Source organism: Gallus gallus, chromosome 9 (genome assembly GCF_016699485.2).
Source record: "Gallus gallus isolate bGalGal1 chromosome 9, bGalGal1.mat.broiler.GRCg7b, whole genome shotgun sequence".
In the NCBI taxonomy this organism is placed as follows: domain Eukaryota; kingdom Metazoa; phylum Chordata; class Aves; order Galliformes; family Phasianidae; genus Gallus; species Gallus gallus.
The window spans coordinates 5,159,987-5,182,493 of NC_052540.1; the positions used below are offsets into that span (position 1 = coordinate 5,159,987).

Below are 22,507 nucleotides of genomic sequence, written 5' to 3' on the forward strand. Positions count from 1 at the left end.
TGAAGCGGTATCTGACACCCACCTAGCTTCGCAGCAACACAGAAAATATTCAGAATTCCCCACTTTCTCCAGTCAGAGTACAGAACAAGAACTTCAGCATGAAAATTTCAGCGATCTTCAGCCTTACACCACAGAGAAAGATGACTAATCACCACACAGTTCACATTCATGGGGCTTAACGATAACACCCATAAGCTACTGGTATAAAGCTCAGAACCGAGCTGCAGAATGTGCATTTCTTTCTGCTTCTCACATGGAGTAGAAGGCTCAAGAAACAGAAAGACAACTAAAAATATATCTGTTTTATTTACCAGTTTTCTAAAAAGCAAAGTCATAAAAATTAGTCACAAGTGGCAAAACCAAAATATATTGCACAGTGTACAGAAACCATTGTTGACATGTTGACAAAGTGTCATCACAAATAAATCATCTTACAACAGCTTGGAAAAATTACAGCTTCAGAATCTTATCTATAAATGGAGGCATGTAGATTTAAAGTTACAGGAAAATATTTAATACCACCCTGTAAATGCAAACACTTTAAGGATGCAAGAATAAGACCGTAATTAAGCACATCCACAAAATGCTCTAAATATACTTTTCTCTTCCTTTCACTAAGTTATGCTTACAAGATGGTCGTTGAAAAAGAAAAAAAAGAAATGAGAACAAAAAAGAAAAAAAAAAGAACACAACAACAAAAAAGCATGCTAAAGCAAAGAAGTTCACAAAGTGGTTGAGAAGTCCCTGAAAATAATTTGTTTAATAATGATGCACTCCTTTATATATAAAGCTTTTATTTTTCCCAAACCCTGGTCCAATTAAAACTATTTGTGTTTACATGTAATAAAAAAACAAAAAAGGAATATGTAATATGCTGGTATAGCTGCACTGTTCCATTTATGATTGAAACATTTAATATATTGGACTTGAACACCAACATTTTAATGTTTCTCATTCAGTTTATATACATCTACTGAAGTTTGATCTTGCAGAACTGTTAAAGACAGGAATCAGATCATACTGATGAGTGTTTCACACTATGTTTAAGATACTCACTTCTGAAGTAGTGATTCTACTTGCTCTGTAACTTCACTCTAACTGAAGAACCTGTCTCCATTGCAAGTTTGCTTATGATGATGTCCAATTAATTATTAATTCACACATTTCTTCCACTAAGCAAATACCAGTCGCTTCAGCATGTTTTTGGTGGTGCCAGATCTACTTTCATGTCCTCTTCGTATGTAAAGAGAAACATTTCTACGTAATGAAAATAACTTTAAATTTCAGTGAATAGAAATGTTATCTAATATTAAAAAAAAGAAAAGAAAAAGTCTTCCATGAAAAATATTTTAAGACAAACATAGCAAAGTTAATTGAGTTTCTCCACATCTTTGACCCCCAAGACCTACAAGCTGACATCTAGCAATGCTGCAACTAGATTTCTTCTAACTAATTGATAGTTACTCTCTTTTGTTCTCTTCCCACATCCAACATGTACAAACAACGCAAGGACAAAGTACACATATTCAAGTTGATACAATCGCTGAGGCATTAAAGTTAAATCCTTGACAGGAAAGGACTCCAGCCACAACAAGTGTTAGATCATGTAATTTGTGAAAGTCAATGGTATTCTCAAAATCTCTTTTTGTAAGAAATATCTTCCAATTATGAGAAATGTATAATCCTCTCTTGCCACATGCAAGTTTGATGTTTGCTTAGTCAAACAGACAAATGGACGGCCAACATCCCAACGGAACAGACAAAAATAAAGGTTAAAGTTACAGCACATTTTGTCTCAGTCACTGGAGCACACACAGTCATCCTGTGTGTTTTTAAATTTTTTAGCAGAGATTTTCTGCGTATAAATTCTCAGAAATCATGCTTCAAGATAATAAGCAGTTCATAGAATTGCAGTGTCCATTGAAACAAAAGGCTACAGAGTTGTCAGCACTCACCTACTCTTTCTTATCCATGTAAGTACTTTAACCCAAGATCATCTTACAAAATTAGTTAAACATTTCTCTTAGGCAAAAAGTTCCTATAGTCAAAACTATAGGAAACAAAGAGGATGGGTCAACTGGTATGAAAAGGGCAAGTGTGAACTGATTTTCTTGAAGGTTATTCTACTATGCTGGACCACTTCAAATATTAAGAGCAATGCTAAAGAGCTTCCAAGCAAGATTCCTAGAACAATTTATAATGCTGTACCATTACTCAAAGATTTGAAGAACTGTATGTTTACAAGGGGATTTTCAGTACTCACAGTACTCACTGACCCACTCAGTAGGCATCAATGAAAGCTTTTATAGTTTACAAAGAAATACTTGAGGCATAAGTGCAAAACATGAGTCTTTCTTTAAATAAAAGCTATACCATCTTCAACAATGTCCTTACTGGGAAGAGATTGCCACCATTTAAAAAGAGATTCTTTCACAAATGACTCTTCTAGAGTGAGAAAAACGTTTTATGAACCAGATTCATCTTGCTGGAAACAAGATTAAAACCTTAACGGATCATCACTGTAATTTTGAAGCAGCTTTAAAAGCAACAGGCTCAAAGGCTATGTTTGTTCTTCATTGACTTGACTCAGAGGAACCAAATTGTTCTCCCCACTGTCTTCAATCATTTCATTAAGGTCCATTTCATGGATTTCTTCATCGTACGATGTATAAAAATTGCTCTGTATATTGTCCTCACAAAAAATACATTCCTAAAACAAAGCAAAAAACATTGAGTCAAAGGAAAAAACCCCACATTTTCTAAACATCAGTCCATTTGCATGTGATCCCTGATTCCAAAGGAACCTGTAAATCTGCTACACTCAGGTTAACGTCATTCCCCAACTGCTCCCACACAATCCATTTATAACATAGTAAATCAGCACAAGGTACTCATCAACTCAGCTATGAACAGTTACATCACAGAACATTTACAATTCTGACATCTTATAAGCGCTATAAAAACGTCTTTTCCTACACTTGATTGCTAACACTGATACATGAATACACTTGTGTCAGCAGCACTGCTTAAGTGACTAAAGCAACTGTAGCTTCACACCTGTTGGATGCTCTTACATTAATGCTGCAGTAACATTAGTAACAGGAGAAGGATCTATTCAAATTCTATTGCACTGAGTTTTGAAACATCTATGAATAAAGAGAGCCTCTGCATTTGATAGCTTATCTGAAAAAAAAAAAGCAGCTACAAATGGAGAGCTTAGGGAAGTGGAATGCAATCAGTTATTTCTAAGTACAATATAACCAATAAAACTGCAAGGATTCCTCCCCCCCGTCCCCGCCGCTCCCCCCCTCCCCAGTTTGTTTCCTGAGCTATTAATCTACTTATACAATCTAGACAAGAGATGGTCCTGCAGGAAAAATTCAATACAGAAGGAAAGCTGTATTCCCATTCATCACACACTTTCAAGGAAGAAATAGATATAAGTTTCTATGCACAAAACAGAAATGTGTTTTTCATGTCATACAAGATTTTTATGCAATGAAATTGCTGGCTGCACTGATACACAATTTCAAAGAGATACAACAAAACCAGAAGTAGCAAGGACATTTCTTATACTGAATAGCTACTACATTGATTTTTCTACTGGAAAGTTTTCCAGTAAGTTAAATCAAGGCAGAAGCCACTGCAAGCAAGTTTGATTTTAACTTTTTCTCAGTATAACTGACCAAGCTTTCAAAACAGGAATGGAAAACTGACACAGGCAGCTAATAACAAGCATTGTTATACATGCAAAAATAACAGACTTATTTAAACTTACAGAGTTAGCAACAGTCTTTGGCAGTCCACCTTGCTGGATCCATGGATGAACTTCAATAAGCTCTCTTTTTTGGTCTTCAGTAAATTTTGGTTGTAGTTTCTGCATTTGCTTTAGTTTCAGCTTATCTTCTTTTAAAACTGTTTCCAAATCTCTAAAACGAAATGTATTCAGAAATTGAGCTTCAATTCTTTTAGGGCTTTACACCTACATAAGGTTACACAATCAAATACAAGCTTTTTTTCTTTTTTCTTTAAGCTATTTTTGTTCTGGATTGTTAAGTTTACAAATCTGACATTGAAAAAAAAATTAAGTGTAATTATTTCAGCAGCATTCTACATTTGCAGAAAACTTTAATGCATCTCTGCTGGCTCGTTGTCCTTCCAAATCCCACTGAGAATGGCTTTCTGAGAGCTATTAAGGCAGTACTACCAGTGAAACAAAGTTCAGTACCCCTCTGCAGCTGCTGCAGTGAGTTCGAGTTCTCCTTCAGCAGGACAACCCGAATCAGACACTAGATGCACATATGAGGTAAGCATTGGCTTCCAAAAAAATATACACAGTTAACATAAACTCAGGTAAAAGACCTAAAAAAAAAAAAAAAAATATGGCTAGGCTTGACCAAGTCATTCTTTTCCAGAACTTCTCAGGTTGTGTGCAAAAGACAGAAAGGAAGCAACAATCCTTGACACTGACCTAAACTCTTAAACAAGCTGTCTTCTATTGAGACAGTGATTCAGTTTACCCTGCTTCCCCCGTGCATGCAGTTTATGAAGGACTGAGGCGCTGGAATTACCTAGAGGGTAACTGATAAGTCATCATAACGGTGTCATCTGTGTTTGCCATCAAAAGCCATATAGGATCCTGAAGAACATATTTAATGAAGTGCTCACTTTCTTCTATTTCTGCCTTCATTTTTGTTTTATGATGGTTTTCTGAAGAATCGATACTCCCAAAGTATTTGCTGGTATGACTAGTTTCACTACTGCCTTTAAAAAAAGAAAATAAAGCGTCATTAGAAGTTGTCAAATATATAGATTAGTTCAGTATTTTTGAAGCTGGAAATGGTTAAGAAGAACTGAAAGCATTAAACATCATCACCATTTCATTTCATTTTTAAATAGAAGGTTCTCCTTTTCCCACTTAGGTAACAGTTGAAACATTTTTAAAACCTGATAATTAAAGCTAAATCTCTATTAAGTTGCAATAGAATAATTAACAAAAAGAAAATAAATTTGAAACACCAAGGTTACAGTACTCTCTCTTCATTACTGCATCATGCCTATGAAATATTTTATAGGCTACGTACACACCAAGAAATCAGAAGTTCTATACTGTAAATCATAGTAGGGAGGACTGCCATGTGATGTGATGAAAAAAAAAATCAAGAATGAAGATTAAATGCACGAGTGATTTTTCCATAAAGCACTCAGCATTCACATGATGTCTGTAGTGCATCACACTCCAACACTTCTAAAATGCTAGGAGTATTCACTGCCTGTGTTACCTGTTCTGCTCCCTGACATGTCACAGCCGTTAGATCCAGACCCGAGAGATTCAGCAGCTGCAGATACACCGCTCCCTGAGGAAGCTGAGCCAGTGCCTGAGCATGCATCTTCTTGAAGTAAAATGTCAAGCAGGACACTGGACATGGAGAGTGCATCGCTATTTTGAGCATCCATTGGAGACTCAGCCTGGTGATGGGAAGAGGAGAGAAATAACAACAGAAAATTACGGTCATCTCATCTCCAGTTCCTTACATTTCATATTAATCCATCTCACTTGGTATTCTGCTAAGTTTACCTGCTAAGTTTACTTTTTATCTGTCAACGTAAACAGTTACAGTTCTGCTAAACCTCATTAGAAGTTGGCTTGAAGAATTTCAGAAATTAACACTGACAAAGAAGTTAACAGCATACATTGTAATATAAGAGCTAGCTTCAGATATATCCTCAGAGCTTTCCTGAACTAATGCCTGCTTTGCTTTTATTGTTCAATTAAGTGATGATGAAATTATAGTAAGTAATATTTTGCAGGTTTCTGAACAATGGGAAATAGCCTTTTGAGGGAATTCAAAAGGATTTCCCATCAAAGTTTTTAGTACTAATTTTTGTTATCAAGCCTATTTTAATCCAGTAGTGACATTTCAGAGCATGCAGTAAGTTACAGACTATTACAGATGCATTTCTTTACCACAACACGAATCCAAAGTGTTTTATGGACGTATGTACATATATAAATTATATATTATATATACACACATACACACTTGTTCTCAAGATCATGAGACAGCAAGCATGCAATAACGGAAAACATTAAGTTCTTGCATAATATCAATAAAGTTGGGAAGTTCCACTAGAAAAACAGATACATTCCTTTCTGTTCCCCCTCTGTTCATTCCCATTAAGAATCAGTATCAAGATTGCTACGTAAATCATCTAGAAACTGAGCAACCAAGTTCCTCAGAGTGGGGAACAAGCATGTTTGTACGTTTTTCCTTCCTCCTCCACAATTTCCAATGTTGGTACATGCTTATGACAAACTAAACAATAAAGTCATCTAATCAGCTGTTAGCATCAGCACTAATTATGCTCTATGACTGATTACTTGGAGCAGGTTAGATTTCAGGCATGCCAGTAAGAGCCACACCTTCCAATGTCTGCTTTCCTTTAAACAGCACTAAACTCAAATTGTGCTCTGTATACACTATCAGATGCAGAGAACAGTTACAACCCACATTAGAAGAAAAGCCAGAGGTAGGAAGACATCCTAGAAGGCTTAGGTCGCATCCCATCAGTGACTTAGCATTCAGAAAGATCCTATGCATAATCTTTAGACAACATTAACGTATCAGTCTATACCATCACCATAGAAATCTTTACAGACACAGCACTCCATCTGAGGTTTGTCAGCTTATTAGACAAATTGATCCATCAAATTTAAATGAGCCAGCAGAAGAAGCTGAAGTTATCATACAGCTCTGTACAGCTTTAGGGGACAGTGCACCAAGAAAACAAAATAGTTAATGTCTGCAAGCAATATCTCATACTTTGACTATTTGTTTGTAAACAAAGATGATTTTCTTTGTATCAGCTTCTTTCAAGACCTCAGTTGCAGATTGCTTCCCCCTCACTCTCTTCTCAGAAATTCACTACCCAAAAACTTTTTGCTAAACATTAAAAAAAGTGAACAAATGATTTGAAATCTATTTCCGTGCTTCTCGATGAATGCATTAGCACTCATTAAAAGAAGCATAACAAAACTAATTTTGGATTCGTTTTCAAGTTTCCTGGGCTAACTTCAGGAAAACAGGACTGTCTTAAACTTTAAAAGTTAACATTATTCAAACAATTGGATTTCACATTTATTCGGTCCATCAAAATCTGAGTTTACTAACTGCAATAGTGACTCCATCTCTAGAGACTGTAGACCAGTCATTAAAATACAAGGTCCGGAAGTGAGTTTTGAAAATGATCAAGCAGAGACAAGAGAATAGAAGAGGGAAAAAGATCCACTATGGGTATCTCTACATTTTAACAACCTTAAATATTCTTAGAGTGCCAAGATTTTAAAAGGAGAACACATGCACAAAAAGAACATCAACATACTTACTGGTAGGGATCCCTTTCCACTACCAGCATCAGTTGTCATGATTTTGCCTATGGTTCCTTCCTCATTTAAAGCTCCATGCAAACCTGCAGGAGCTCCACTTTCCACAGTTTTTGTGTTTTCTTCCAACTGTAGAAGATTCAGAGGAGAACTACACCTTGATTGGAACAAAGGCGGTGAAGCCTGGTCTTGAGGACCCACTGACTGTGGAGTGCAGGAACGGGATGGCTCGTTTCGTGTCTCTGTGACAGGAACCTTTTCAATTTCTGCTGGTGGATTATAATGGAATGGTTGCGTTGGAAAAAACGCCTGTTGTGGGAAAGGGCTAGGGGTAGTGAATGGAGGCTGCGCTGGAAATACTGTCTGTGAAGAGAAAGCAGGATGGGTGGGAAAATTGGCTTGGCTGTGGTAAAGTGTTTGAGGTAAGCTATTGTTCATTTCTGGGTAGACATAGTTGGGGAGCACAAGAGCTACAACGGGTGTCATAAGAGGGGCAGAAAACTGGGATGGTTGCATAGAGCAAGTATTTCCCGAGTCTGGCAGCTGATTAAAACCAGAGACTGAAGTCTCAGGAGCTGGTGGCACAGTCCCTGCTGCTGCTGGAAAAACAGGAAGCGGATATGCAGGCATAACAGTTGGAAAAGACATCGCTGAGTAACTTGCTTGTGAAGTGTCTGACGGTGACCAAGCGGTAGTATTTAAACCCTGAAGAGGAAAGCGATGGGGGAATTTAGTTCCAGAAGTTGTACTGTCTGAAGACTCCTGTGGTTTAATGCGTTTTGATTTCCTGTTTTTCCCACTTTTCTTCCAAGGCTGATCCATTCCAGAAGTTCCATTTCGTTGTCCGCGGCCACCTGCAAAAACAAAAACAATGATCAAAAAAAAAACCAAGCCAAGAACAAAGAAGAAAACATGCATCAGGAAGGAGCCTACTGGCAACACGATGGATCCCCTACGCTCTGGCATTCCTAGAAGTTGCTCAAAACGGTAGTTCTGGACTTTGGTCTGCCCACTCAAATGGAAGGATGAGGGAAGAGATCAGATTTGCTTTTACCTCTAGGAAAAGAGCTGAGCAGACTGGGCAAGGTAAACCACGCTGACACAACTTAGGGGAAGGAAAATAAACAATAAAAAAAAGAATAGAAGTGGATCAGTTAAGGCTCAGATGCGTCACCCAATCAGTACAATGGTACAAAACAGTGGCTCCCAGAGGTGCTGCTCTAATCACTACAGCAATTACAATGAAAGCAGTAGAGGACACAACTGAAAGCACTTCAGGAGAGTTATGGTCGTACAGGTGAAGAAATAGGTGAAGAAATAAAAGCAGCAAAAAAGAGGAAGTACACAAAAGCATATTCTTTTGCGAGTGGAAAGAGCATTGAAACTTCATAAATTCTGCAAGAAAAGCATGGAACCTTATTTTAGAACTTAGAATCAAGCAGCTCTTCCTTAGGTGAAGGCTATCAGTTCATCTCATTTACAGACATGAATAAATCCATCAGACATCTTTCATATTTAAGTACTTAAATATTTAAAAGCTGTTCCAACTTTTAGTTTGCGTAAGGCTTATTTAGTCTGAAAGTTTATCAAGGATAGAGAACACAGAGAACTTTAGTGTTCCAGAACATGTTTTCTAAATCAAGGACCTGCATATCTCTCTGTATATCAAAAATGAAAGATAAAAGAATTGGCAAGAAAATTCTTTTCAGTATCTGACTTCTCTTCCAAACAGAGCCAAAATGGAAACAAAGTCAGGTCAGTACCAAGCACTTCTGAAACGTCATCTTGAGTTCCTAGCCCTAATAAAACAGAACAACTCACTGTTACAGACAGGCTGTTCCACTTCCATCTCCCAGTGACATTGACTTAATGGCAACCAAACAATTAGATTGTTTCACAATAATAATATTATGAACCGATAACTAGAACATTAGTAGCTATTGAAACATTAATTATTATATTTAAAGCCATATTCCACTCAATCTTCAAGGCAAGGTCATCACCAGAATTTTTCTATCGACTTAAACATAGCACGTGACTGCCACTGTTCACAGTGGCTCCCCAGCATGTTAAAAATGCAACTGTCATCTCAACAGGATTCATTTTATATACAAGGACAAAAAAACCTATTGCCATACCACGTTCACCAGGCCTTCCTTTAGGTTTATCTTGTAAGTAGTAATTGCAGTGGGACTGGAAAATATTGAATCTCTTGATTTCTTTGAACTTATTCAAAAAGCTTTGCTCTTCTTTTTGTGTATGCACTGCAAGGACTTCCTTTGTAAGTCCCAGTTTTTTAAATGACTCCTTTTCCTGATTTACATGCGTAGAGCTGGGTGGAGGGGCAGGAAGTTGAGTATCTAAGACTTCTGCTCCACTTGGACCATCTTCTATCATTTCTACAGGAACAGAAGAAACAGAAGTCACGATCAGGCAAAGTGCTGCATATGCAATTTAAGCTACTACTGTGGTAACTGCTCTTAAAAAGTTTAATGTAATAAATTCTGTCCTTATTTATTCAATTTCTATGAGAATGCCTTAGCTATAAGTAGTACAAGTTAACAAGTAGGTACCAGGCATTCTCATTTTTGAAGATGTACTTGCTGGAAATGAATATTTTGGCAATGACGTATTAGCAGAAATCATACCTAATTCAGGTTGTGGTTTTTTGTCTCCAACATGAACAATGGTGCTACTGTAGCTGCACTGACTGGTGAGCGATACAACACTTTCAGGCTTGCCAGGTAAGGCCAAAGAAGTTAAGTGAGCACCAACTACTGGGGGACCACTTGATTTACCAGATGACTTCAACACAGTAGAGTCTACTCAAAAAATGGAAAGATAAAGGAAATTACATACGTAAATAAGCAATATGTTGCTAAGGTTGCAGAACTGCAAAGGATTACTTGCACTTAACAAGATGAAAAGTGAATATTTCAATTGGCTTCACACGTTTTACCAAGAATGTTTGAGGAACAGAATGACTTCTGGGCAAACAAATCCAATCCTCTACTCTCGAATACAGTCAAGCCAAGTCTTTCCAGTGAAGGACTTCCTGATCTTTCCTGGGCATTACTCTTCTTTGATGGTATGAGTTTGGAAGCTTCTAGTCTTCACCAGTCTATGATGGAGTCCCTCCCAGCTCCCACCTTGTTTTATGTTAGTCTCTCACATAGCCGGTTATTAGCTGTCAGATGTTAAGTTTTGCTCTAAGCATCTTCCTATTTAAGTTCTCTCACTTGAAAGCTGTACACAATAATCCAGCAGAGGTCATATCTATGCCTTGTAAAACATTCTCAAAACATCCCTTCTCCAGTATAAACACTCAGCAAAACTCTCAGTGCAAGACTTGAAGTTAGAGTTCTCCTGACTAGCGTATGCTGGTTACCTGGTCATTCACAGTTATCTGTGCACCAAGAAGCTAGCAAATCCCCATCCTTGCCTATCAACTAGAACTGCAGAGACGACAGATGACAGCAGAAACTGTGTGCCTAAGCTACACCAGTCATTATTTTGACAAGAAGTAACAGCCAACTGGCCACTGTCAAAATCAGTAAGTAAACAAATAGAGAAACTAATGTAGAAATACCTCCTAAGGGTTGTATAGCATTAACAGATGCTTTTTGCTCGTGAACACTAGAATTCACACTTGATGAAGGTTCACATTTTCTTTTTGCTGTACCAGGCACATTACAACTCTCCAAGTATCTAAAATAAAGGAATTTAACAATATTAGATATTTAAGTCTGAAGTCTAGAGCTCAACAGTAATTTACACACTGGTTGCTTACCTGATGACACTATCCAAGCAGCTAATCTGTTGATAAGAATATACAGGTTGTTCTTTCCATGCCAACTCTTCAGTAGCCACATTTTTAGGAGCAGCTGTAGCTGTGGTATCCTTTCCTATCACATCTTTCACCTGACCACCAGGACCATTTTGTTTTTCTGCTAAGAGATTGTTATTATGCAATCACAGCATTAATTCTTTGAACTTCCCCTAAAAACTTAAGTAAAACAGCAGAAGTTTTCTTTTATGCATCTCTCTTAACAGAGCAGAAGTTTTTTAACAGCATAGAGCAAGTAAGAAGTTTGTGTCCTAACATATGAACATTGTGTAAACAGCCCCCTGTTCTTAGGGATTCTTGAGGAGTAAGGTTCAGTTAAGCTGATGGGTCCAAAAGGAACAGACATAATGGATACAAAGGAAAAGTTATCATTAGAGCTGAAACCCACTCAAAATGAGAACAGCTTTAGTGCATAAAAGTTATAAAATAAGCTGTTACTTGTGCCTACATAATTTAAATGGCATCAGGAAGGTTTTCATTTATTGACTTAATTCCTGAAGTTTCATGAAAACAGGAGTAACAACATCCTCCATCTACAGGAAAAAAAGGCATTTGACTCATGAGCTACAATTAAGGTACTTCAAAGCAACAGCTCTGGGACATCCTCACTGCATTTTACATCATTACCAATTGAGACAGCTGGGTCACATGTTTTCCTGAACACAGTGGAGAGATTAAGGACAATATAAAGAATAACAGCACTTATTCATTAAAATTGATTACAATGAAACTGGAAAACCCCCTAGTCATGTTACATCATGCACCACTGCAATAAACTAGTACTTAGTAAACTTACTAGTAATACCTTACCTGCAGAAGGCTCTCTTTTATATTCCAGTTTTCCTTTATTCTCAGTGAAAATATGCTGTCCTTTAGTTTTGACCTTACGGGCATCTTGACTTATCTGGAAGGAGGCCATTAAAAACACTTATTAGGAAATTCTCACACAAAACATCACATACAGTGCTTCCTAATTTTCTACATATCAAAAGCAATTTATCTGCAAAACAAAAAATTCCAGAAGCTTAATTTGCTTAAGGTACTAGTGCTTAAGGACTGAAAGGCAGCAAGTGACCATGTTGGCAAGCACAGCAGTCTGCTACGCCTGGTCACAAAAGCATAAATCATGTTCAGAAGGCTTAGCCTGAGTGATGTAACTAAGGAAAAACTGAGCTTTCAGAAACCAACTGCAATTCAAGAAGGCTGAACGGAAAGACCAAAAAGAGTTCAGATCTTAGAAGACGGTACAGTTCCTTTGACTGCAACCATATTCAGTACACTACTGCCCAATTCACATTGCCTCTGTGGCACAGTTCCAACATGCAGAAGCACAAATTTAACTCTGCTGGTTCTGTTTTTTTTAGTTTTTAATGTCATTAGTTTGAACAAAACTTCTCACTATCAACTGGATACAACAATGTCCTGTAAAGTTAAGTTTTAAGCAAAAAAACTTTCACTCCATATTATACAGTGCATTTTCTGCAGCATAAAAAGGTCACAGGCTATCATTTTTGTAAGCACTTATTACTGCATTTTATCACAGAAAACAGGAGGTACAGGCTTTCCCCTCAGAAGAAACTGCTTTCAAACATCCATTTATTTTTTTTTCCCAGAAGCAAGTATATAGTAGGCATTACAATGTGCGAACAGAGTCCACTTTCAAACCTGTAATTGTGCTTCAGTATCCTGAGACTTCATCTACAGCACAGATATTTATTTCTCCTGACAGAAAGCTTTTTTCATATTAAACAAATGACAACACTTTCCTTATACTTCTCCCCATCCCAAATAACAAGGAGTTATGCTAAAAGTTAAAAAACACTTAGTTTTGTATCTCATACTTGAATTCATAAAAATAAAAAACTTACTGTTTTATCCTTTTGTGTGTCATCATTATTATTTCCTGTGCTGTCACTGGAGGATGCCACACTCATTAAGTGTTCGTGTGAGCCATTGCTACCTAGACTTCCATAGCCACTGGATCCACTGTTGTGTACAGGCTGTTAAAAACAACAGAATATACAGTCTCTGCACACCAGCTTTCAACAAAAAATGAAATCATTACTAATAGTTCCACGTGAGGTGAAAGGGATTTATTTTAGGTTTTTTGTGCAGTTTTGTGTTTGTTTGTTCATTTTTTTTTTAATTGTTTATGTGAAGATGCCATAGCTACACTAAATCCTTAAATACCAGCTGGAGCTTTAACACACTTAAGTGAGTCATGCTTGGCAATCAAACACAAATAGTTTCCAGGGCTGTAGCCAGAAATCCCAGTACAGTGGAACAGTGGAAGATAGTTAAACATAACATCACATTAAGATAAACACCCATTTCTTCAGTGGGAATTTAAAATTTGAAAAATTCAAAAGCACATGCTGTACCTGTAGTAACAGCCGATATATTTGCTCTGTGATCTCCTGAACACTGGGGTGAAGGATTCTGTCCTCCGTATAGTTGGGAGCGGCAAAAACATCTTCATTTAAGGGACCCCTGTGTAAACCAAACATACCCCATTGCATTACAAATGCAAGTACTTGAGTTGAGAGAGACTGCATCCTCAATTTGCCAGCTATGTATAGCAAACAGGATCTGATCATTATTTTATTGCATGTAAGGCCATTGAATCTAACAAAATGCACATCCTTACTCACTTTGAGCACAGCTTCTTACCTAAAGCAACTCTTGACAGTACTCACAAAATACAAACCAGTTCAAGTTTCCTTTACTTAGAGCAGCCTCTACATCATTAACCCAAATAAAGAAGGAAACAATTTATGCTGAGGGGGAATTTTTCCCCTCTCTAAAACATTTAATTCTTTTTTAAGAATCACTTTTTTAAGAATCAAATAAGCTGGAGGGGAAAAAAATATCATAACTATTGACTTACGTCCTAACTTTGTGTCTTCCAATGATAAATGAAACCTTTCGACTCCAAGGATTGATGAAACTGGACCAGCTAGTGTCCATGGTTATATAATCTCCATTTCTAGTGCAAAACCTGATTGGTGAATAGTCAAAAGGCTGTCCTCCATATTGAAGTACTGTTAAGAATGATTCAAAAAGAAGTGTCAGTTTAATATTTGCAGTTCTAATTAATGACTCAGAATTTAAGGTGACTGAGACAGCTTTACATTTTCATAGTTAAATAAACATTGCAAGAATGGCTCACTTTCTTCTCATGGACTGTTTATGAAGTGCAGAAGACTACACTTCAAGGTATGACAACTTCTATCATGGCCCTCTCAGGACAATTTTCTTTATGTATGAAACATTCACATACAAGTTTGCTTACTGCAGACATGCTTCACCTCAAAAATGAAAATGAGAAAATACTCAGTTTCCTCAATTTGTGTTAAGAATCAATTTGTATAGTAAAGGAATACTTCAACATCTTATTACTTGAAGGTAAAAATGTAATCTCCTATTTTCTTAGGCCTTTTCAGATGTCATTTTTAACTTTCAGGAAAAAAAAAAAGATATTTCTTCCACAGCAAAGAGATTACATACTTTTTTTGTGAATTGCTAGCATTAAGGGTCTGTCATTTGGGTGAAGATGCACCAAAACAGGCGTTCCTATTAAGTCCTGAGGTAGGTATCCCAACAGAGGTACAGCTCTGGGGAAAGAAAAAACAAAGAAAAGCATTCATTTAAATAAAGTGAAATGTTTAATCTTCAAAATGTTTCCATTTAAGTTTTATTTACTCTTTTTCCTCTAATTTTAAGTTTAAATTTTGGGAAATAGTAGTGCCAGCTTAGTAGTAGCACTCTTTGAACAGGACTATCTTTTGTGGGTTTTTTTGTTTGTTTATCTGTTTCTAACATTACAAAACAGCGCTCAGACCACAGTCAAGGAGTCTGCTACAGCAGTTCTCCTGTCTTTTCTATGCTGCCTCGCTCTACAGGCAGAGTACTTACCCTAATTTTAAAAGAGCATTAATAAAATTTAATCTTATAAAACTCTCATGAAAGTAAATAGTACCCCCAATCTATGGGCTGGGTGCCAAGGCTAAGGATCACACAGGATTACTGTAGCTGAACCAAGCAGGGCAGTTGACTAGGGTACAAGAAAACTTTCCCACAGGGAGGTTAACTCTGCATGGAAGCAAGCTTATTAATTAGAATAAATAACTAAAATTAATGTTCTTGCACTCCTGCACAATAACTTCTTCTAATGAAGAGATAAAATCAATTATTGAATTCACTGAGCTTTCAGAAATGAGGGATCAATCCCTGCATTGAGACACTTTTATGATAGCCAACTCAGTTTTCACTAAGAAAAGAAAATAGAATAAAATCCCACGCTGTCACAAAGAAAGTCCCATGTAAAATGGGAAAGAGAAAGCAAAAAGGAAGCCTGTGTTTTCACCTCAGGAACAAGCAAATTTGCTCTCAAATTCTTATAAAATGATACTTCAAAGCACATCCCTTTCCTTAAAGGCTTTAGAATATTGATGACACCTCAGCCTCCTATGCCTTCAACTCTTTTTCAAAGTAGTATCTTCCATTCTTCATAGACTTCCAATTTCTGTCATCCACGCCCTCCAAAAGGTACCAGACAAAACAGTCCAGAAAACTAAAGGAAAGTTTGCTTTGCACCTTAGATCATGAACCTCTGTGAATGACTTAAATTCATGTGCGTCATATCTGGCTGTAGTGATAGTTTCACATGAACTCTCATCAGCTTCCATGACAGTCAAAGCAAGACAAAAGCTTCAGCCAGTAGAATCTGAGTAGTTAAATCATAAACATCAAATACAATGTTTGATGATTTTCTTTGTTGTTTTTTGTTTGCTTAAAATGATGCAATGTTACATTCTATATACTTTAAACAAAAAGCCTCATTCAGGTAGTGCTTGCTGACACAGGAACTTCCCTGTTTGTGGATTCCATTCTTTGAATTTATTTTCCAGATTTACCCAAGATGGAAAGGTAAGAGAACAAGTTGTTAGCAGGCAAACACAGTTTTCCACTTCAAGATCACAGTGTGAAGTGCTTTCACACTTTATTTAAGTAACTTACCTCTCATCTACATCCTGGAACAAACAGGTTGGTGTGTGTGTTGTTGTAAAAATTCTTTTGTCTGGAGGAATTCTGGGTGCTGAGAGAAAAATAAAAGCAAGTTAACAAGTATACTGTGCATACACACGACTGAAAACTGTATGTTTTAATTAAATGCTGAGTAAAATCTAGAAGATTGCCTAAGAGCATATAGGAAAGCAAGTTATCTCACAGCTTCCAAGCACAGACAGAGAACAGAACCAATTATCATGCACTTTAATGAGATCACTGATAGTATTCAAATAAATAAATTTCTTAGGCTGAAATTCAGTTGTGCTAAACTGCACAGAAGTTGCTGTAGCAGAATACTAAACAGTTCAAGATTTCACAAAACAGAACAACTATTTATCCATTGAAATGATTACCTTCATAACCCGAGTGCACTTTTTCTGCAAGGAGCACACAACAAAGTTGGTCCTCTGCTACTTCTGGATCTTGTACTTTGATAAGGTAAGGAGTCATCCGAAATGGGTGATAGCAAATCTCATTTTCACGCTCCTTTCCTGCACTAATAATTAAACAGAGATTACTATTCGCACAGAATCATCTCACACTGAACAGAATTTTATCTACTGTAATTTCTTTAGTTACAAAAGGACTGTACAATAGCTCCTGAAGCAGCACCCAAGAATTTTGCTTCCTGAATGTTCAGTACAACCGAACCTAATTCAGACAGCATCCTTTGCATACTGACTGCTATAATGCATTCATTGTCATCTTTACTGCTTATAATAAGACCCATAGGTGCTTTAAATGGAAACTGCATGAAAAAAAGAAAAGTCCACTTCTCATGATAGATTATTTTATTGATCCAGTAATCTTAATCTGATATTAACCATCACTTTAAACTTCAGAGAGATTTATTTTATGAGTTATAGTTTTATTTTATGAAGACTGTTACAACCCTTCAGTTAATAATTAAATACCTTCTTTTAATCATTATTTATCCTGATTTAAAAAAGAACAAAGTCTCAGAAGTTCTACCTATTACAACAGTTTCTGACGTAACAAGAAGCCAAAGAATAAGAACAGAAACAATACCCAGTGATCAAAAAAAGTATTTTAGCAATGGGTGTTATAGCAGTATGGATTTAAAAAGTCAAAGCTTCCGGTATCAATGTTACTTAGAAGAAAAGACATCTACAAAAACACCAGCAGTACTTTTATAGAACAACCAGTCCAACTTTTTGGAGTTTGTTTAAAATACAATAATACCTTAATTATCAGGTATTTATTTACTCCAGAAGTAATTAAGTAATTAGTAGTATTTTTGGAAAGAGAAACTGTGGGACCTGAGAGGCAACAGATAGCAAAAAGAAAACCAAAATAACTGTAACATCTATTGACTGCAAAAAAGACAAAGTTACCCTCATCTATCTTTACTGGGCATTTGAGATAATTATAATTTGCCCTTACTCTTACAGAATGAAAGAATCTGTAGCAGGTGCTGAGCACAACAGTTCAACTAACATGAAATGAAGGCTTTCTCCACAGCTGTGAAAGATACCGTATCAGCTCTCTTTAGGGTGCAAAGGTCAACATTCAGACTGATTAACTTCTAAGGTGTAACTTCCTGCAATCACTTAGCAGTTCTCTGCATAGCTTCAGCAACAGCTAGATGACAAGCATGTGCTTGGCCTTACATTCACATTATGGAATAAGAAACTTGCACAGTGTGATTCTTATAAAGGTCAAATACTTTGTAATGCATAGTTTCATAACACCAAGTCTATTATAACTGTCTTACCTGATGCGACAGAAAAAGGATTTCTCTTCCATGCAATCCTGGGTGGAAGACTCTAGAATTATAAGATATTTTGTAAAGAAGTTACAAATCGCTATGATATTATGATGTTTAATACAGTAACTTTTCCCCAATAACAATAAAAGAGATGTAGCCTGTATCCCTCCAAAGGTTTTAGGTTCCCAAAAGCCTTTGATTTTATGCTTTTCTGAGACAGGCTTGTGAATCAAAGCTGCTTGCTTAGTAAGTCTTATGGCAAAAACATATCTAAACAGTTCTATGGTCTGAACTGTTTACCCATCAGCTTTTTCACTAATTTACAGCACTGACCAAAAAAGTGAGTTCCCACAACCCCTCAGGCTGGACTTCTTTGCTAGAAAGGTCCTAGAAAGGACAGTCAAAGCACCAAATACATTTGCCAACCTCCACCCACCCAGCAAAACCCAAGCATCTCTCACAGCTTTCCTCCCTTCTCCTTTTAAGTCTATTTCCCTCCCTTTGAAAAAGTGGCCACAGACTGATTTGCAAGGCACACTCAGGTCTTTCAAAGACCTCATTGTGCAATACTTTTAGATATAAGATAGGATATGGATGTCAGTACATGAGATATGGTACATACTTCTATTTAAACTGCATTTCTGATATATGAAGCTATACACAAACATAAAAAGCTATAGAAAAAAAATCAGTAAGTTATGTAGGTGAGGAACATGAACAATCAGGATCAAATGGTCAAAACTGAACCTTTTTTGAGTCAGAGGTTGGACCAGAGACTTCAGAAGGTCCTTTCTGACCTATTTAGTGTACAAATTACTTTGTTGTTTATTGTTTCCTCAAATTTAATATGGTTCACATTCTGACTTAACTTCATAGGCTTAGTCTACAGGGATTGGAATTTCAAACATTTAGAGCAGAATGCGAAATACAAGTGTTTGCTTAAAATAGTTGGCAGCTATCTTGCAGTTCCTAACAGCTGTCACTGCACAAGTAAAACAACCCTCCCACAAACAAATACTAAGTGACTTAGGAGATCTAACCCTTCAACATTAACATGTCTGACATCCTTTTCCTAAAGCTAAAGGAAACGGATACACAAATTACATCTGCTACGCGCTCAACAGTATTGGCTGTAGTACATTCTCCTATACAGTAATCAAAGTGTCCAGTACACAAATCATAACCATTTTAGAAGTAAGAAGGCAGAATATTATCTTTCTTTTATCTAAAGAATGAAATCTAAAAAAAATTCTGGTCATTTGATTGCAAGAAAATTGTGAAAGACAAATCCACTTTCAGCATGAATACCCACTTTAATTTCAATCACCAGTTGGGTGAGAGGAGCCCAGGAACCAACGAATAATAGCAATCAAAAGACTTTTAGCCAATAGACAAGCTTTTCTGATTCATAAAGGCATGTTATACATGCCATATTATTCAGAGATGTTCTAGTAATGCATGTATGCTATACCCTCATGAACTGATAGGACAGAATGAAAGGATATTTAAAAAAAAATTAGCATGACTGAAGGTTAGAGAAATATCTGCTGTTGGGATCACTCACCAGCTCTGCTGCAAATATTCCAAGATGGTAATCTGTATGGGGTAGTGGAAGTATAGAAAACACTGACATCTTGAGGTGCCAATAACTCCACAAATTTGGCATTTTTAAAATAACTCCTCTTACAGCGCAGAATAGCAGCAGCTTGATCAGAGATGTACACAATTTTCCCAGTAATCAAAGAAACAGCTACAGCAAACATATCCTAAGAAGAAAAACCTCAAAATTAGGCAGTTTAAAAAACATTCCTTCGATGTATTTATTGTTTAAACAATAAGATAAAACAAGACACCAAGATAAAAGTATTAAGTTCAAAACAAAAAGGAAATAGAATAAAGACAGTTAAACCACATCTTTTTATGGAGCAAGAAAATACTTCTCTTGTGAATTACATACATACATACCATATACACTTTGAACAGTGCAGTAATAATACACTTTGATTTTCCCAGGTTACATGCCCTAAACATCATACAAGGGTGTAAGGAGCTTCCAACTTTAGCTATGTGAATTGCTTTCACAATAACACTTGTGTTACAGCCATATTTGACATTTATGAGATTCAGCTGCTTTGTGAAGAGCTGTTTATGTTAGTTTGTTCATTCACTACAAAATGAAAAAAGTGCCCTAAACCATTTGGTAAAAATAACGAGTAGATAGGTGGGGAAAAAAAGCCCCAAATGTACACCAACTTCACTTGTATTATTTCTTGTTGCTTTTCTGCTCAACACAGAAGAGTTCCCTGCGTCACAAACTTTAGTGCCCCATCCACTGTTACTGTACACAAGCCTAAGAACTGTCGTCAGAACACTGTGTTTACAAACTCATGCTTTGGATCAATTGATATTTTGTTCAAGTTGCACTCTAGACTACTCTATTTGTTTTATGGGCAATTTTGTTATTCATAGGTTCAACAGAAAAATACCACTTCAAACTGCGGAACATCCTCTACCTACCCATTACTTTATTCATTTTGGAACTACATAGATTCAGAAAGAGGATTCAGGAAAAAAATAGCGGAAGGCACTCTAAGATTAGATGTAATCATTGTTGACTTCCATAATAATCCAAGAATGCTGGAAATGGGGAAGATAAAATAATCATTCTGACTACTTCTAAAAACCTACATTGATCACCATAGCTGCTCTTACCTAAAAGAGAAGACAGTATCACCTGATCACAGAGCAAGTTTTTCTTACTTAAACTTATACCTTGTAAAAAGGAGGCATGCTTGAGAATTCCTATTCCAGAAAACATTTTACATACACACTGTATAATGGTGTCAGCATACTCACTGCATTTTTCATGATGTATTCTGAGGTTATAGTCTCAACTTCTTCCACTGTATAAGATGACACATTGAGTCCAGAAGGCTGGGATTCATTAATCATCAACAATTGGTAATATTCCTCATTGGCTACATTAAGAACATTAAACAATTTATATTCAGAAGTAAAAATCACATTAGTATGTAGACAGCTTGGAATAAATTGACTCTTTCTGGCACAAGCACTGAACAGGCAGTTGGAAGATCTAGGTATTATTCCAAATGAGTTCTTCCACAGTGGAATTTCCTCATCAGTAATCCATGAACTTTTATCCATCTTAACATACGCATATATGCATCGCAATATATTTTGGTCTGTTTGACAGTTTTAGAAATTTGAAGATATCTAACAACTTTGCAAACAAACTTACAACAAATACTAGTAAAATACCAAGCATCTGGCAAAGCTGCTTTAACTCCCAAACAAACCCTTGTTAAGGGTCAACAAATGAGAAGACCATAAAAATACTTGCTTACTGAGATTCTGAAACATAATAAACTTAGAGACAATCATTTAAATTCCCATTTAAATATTTAATTTTACCCAGATCAATTTTATTTAAGCAGTATCATACTTGATTACCTTTAACTTGTTTAATGCTTTTAAGGGCATATTTCAGTGTTGTTAGGACACTGGATTTGCCTTTAATTCTTTTTTCAGCAGGAAGGTGAGCTTTCAGCTCTTGCAATGTCTTCAACAATTCCTTTTGCGTTTTGGCTTTAGTAGACTGCTCGCTGCTGTAAGATTAAAGACAAATAATAAAAAGTTACTTGGATGCTTGGAGCAATATATAATCCTCATAGAAACCTCAAAAACACTGACAATCGTCACACACTTAAATTTGTGCAGCTAACCACATTAAACTTTTCTATTACTTAGTATCAACATTCAAAACTTGTAATTCTTACATTAGCTACAATCACTTCAAATGGAAAATTTACCAGAACCATAAATTTTATTGTAAAACATATACTGCCTGTATGTGAAACAGTATATCTATATACATATATACACCCAAGCACCAGTGAACTTTTTTTTGTTTGTTTGTTTTGCACCAGTCTCCCTTCCCCTTTTTTTTTTTTTGTGGTATATCCCTTAGTTCCTTTAAAATTCAAACTCTCAGAAATGTTCATGGACTTCAAAGTAGAGAAGCAGGAGGTCCACTCAAGTCTTCACCTCCTGTTCGAGCAGGTTCTCATAGGAAAGGTCCCTGAAAAGGGAATGGCAGTGGGAGAGCATCAAGTTAACAAAACAAATGGAGAAATGCTTGGAACAATGTATTCCAGTTAAGCATGGCAATACATTAAGTAACATAAGGAAGGCTGAGTAAATATGAAGGGTGAAGAATCAGAGGAAGGCAGCTGGAGACAGATATCTTATTAACATTGCTCAGGTGCATGCTCAAAAGTGTTGTCTCAATGCAGAAGGTCAAGCTACAGCAATAATCAGTGCTAACACTAGAAAATTGCCTTCCTTTGCAATCCCTGGTAACTCTTATCATTATTTAAGAATGATGATAAAATCAAAAAGGAAAAGGAGGGAAGAGAAGGGATGGAGAGGATGACAAAAATGGGTGACAAGTGGGCAG

The 22,507-nt window shown here is 36.5% G+C and overlaps 1 protein-coding gene across 19 annotated transcripts in view; it reads right to left on the minus strand.

Annotated features, from left to right (window-relative positions):
* Window positions 1–287: 287 nt before the first annotated feature.
* Window positions 288–22,507, minus strand: part of PER2 (period circadian clock 2) — a 41,049-nt gene continuing 18,829 nt past the window's right edge. For 17 of the 19 annotated variants that reach the window (XM_040705439.2, XM_025153291.3, XM_025153294.3 and 14 more), the window contains exons 8-27: window positions 21,502–21,656; window positions 20,887–21,008; window positions 19,595–19,796; window positions 18,037–18,088; window positions 16,655–16,797; window positions 16,251–16,329; window positions 14,739–14,845; window positions 14,119–14,272; window positions 13,613–13,721; window positions 13,100–13,231; window positions 12,042–12,135; window positions 11,175–11,334; window positions 10,974–11,092; window positions 10,033–10,206; window positions 9,523–9,783; window positions 7,388–8,238; window positions 5,283–5,469; window positions 4,572–4,764; window positions 3,779–3,929; window positions 288–2,710 (exon numbers count right to left, since the gene is read on the minus strand). In XM_040705439.2, coding sequence (XP_040561373.1) covers window positions 2,561–2,710; window positions 3,779–3,929; window positions 4,572–4,764; window positions 5,283–5,469; window positions 7,388–8,238; window positions 9,523–9,783; window positions 10,033–10,206; window positions 10,974–11,092; window positions 11,175–11,334; window positions 12,042–12,135; window positions 13,100–13,231; window positions 13,613–13,721; window positions 14,119–14,272; window positions 14,739–14,845; window positions 16,251–16,329; window positions 16,655–16,797; window positions 18,037–18,088; window positions 19,595–19,796; window positions 20,887–21,008; window positions 21,502–21,656 — 3,595 coding nt within the window. In that variant the 3' untranslated portion in view covers window positions 288–2,560. Of the gene's footprint in view, window positions 2,711–3,778; window positions 3,930–4,571; window positions 4,765–5,282; window positions 5,470–7,387; window positions 8,239–9,522; window positions 9,784–10,032; window positions 10,207–10,973; window positions 11,093–11,174; window positions 11,335–12,041; window positions 12,136–13,099; window positions 13,232–13,612; window positions 13,722–14,118; window positions 14,273–14,738; window positions 14,846–16,250; window positions 16,330–16,654; window positions 16,798–18,036; window positions 18,089–19,594; window positions 19,797–20,886; window positions 21,009–21,501; window positions 21,657–22,095; window positions 22,130–22,507 lie in introns of all 19 variants that reach the window. The other 2 variants (XM_040705440.2, NM_204262.2) reach the window with 2 other exon arrangements.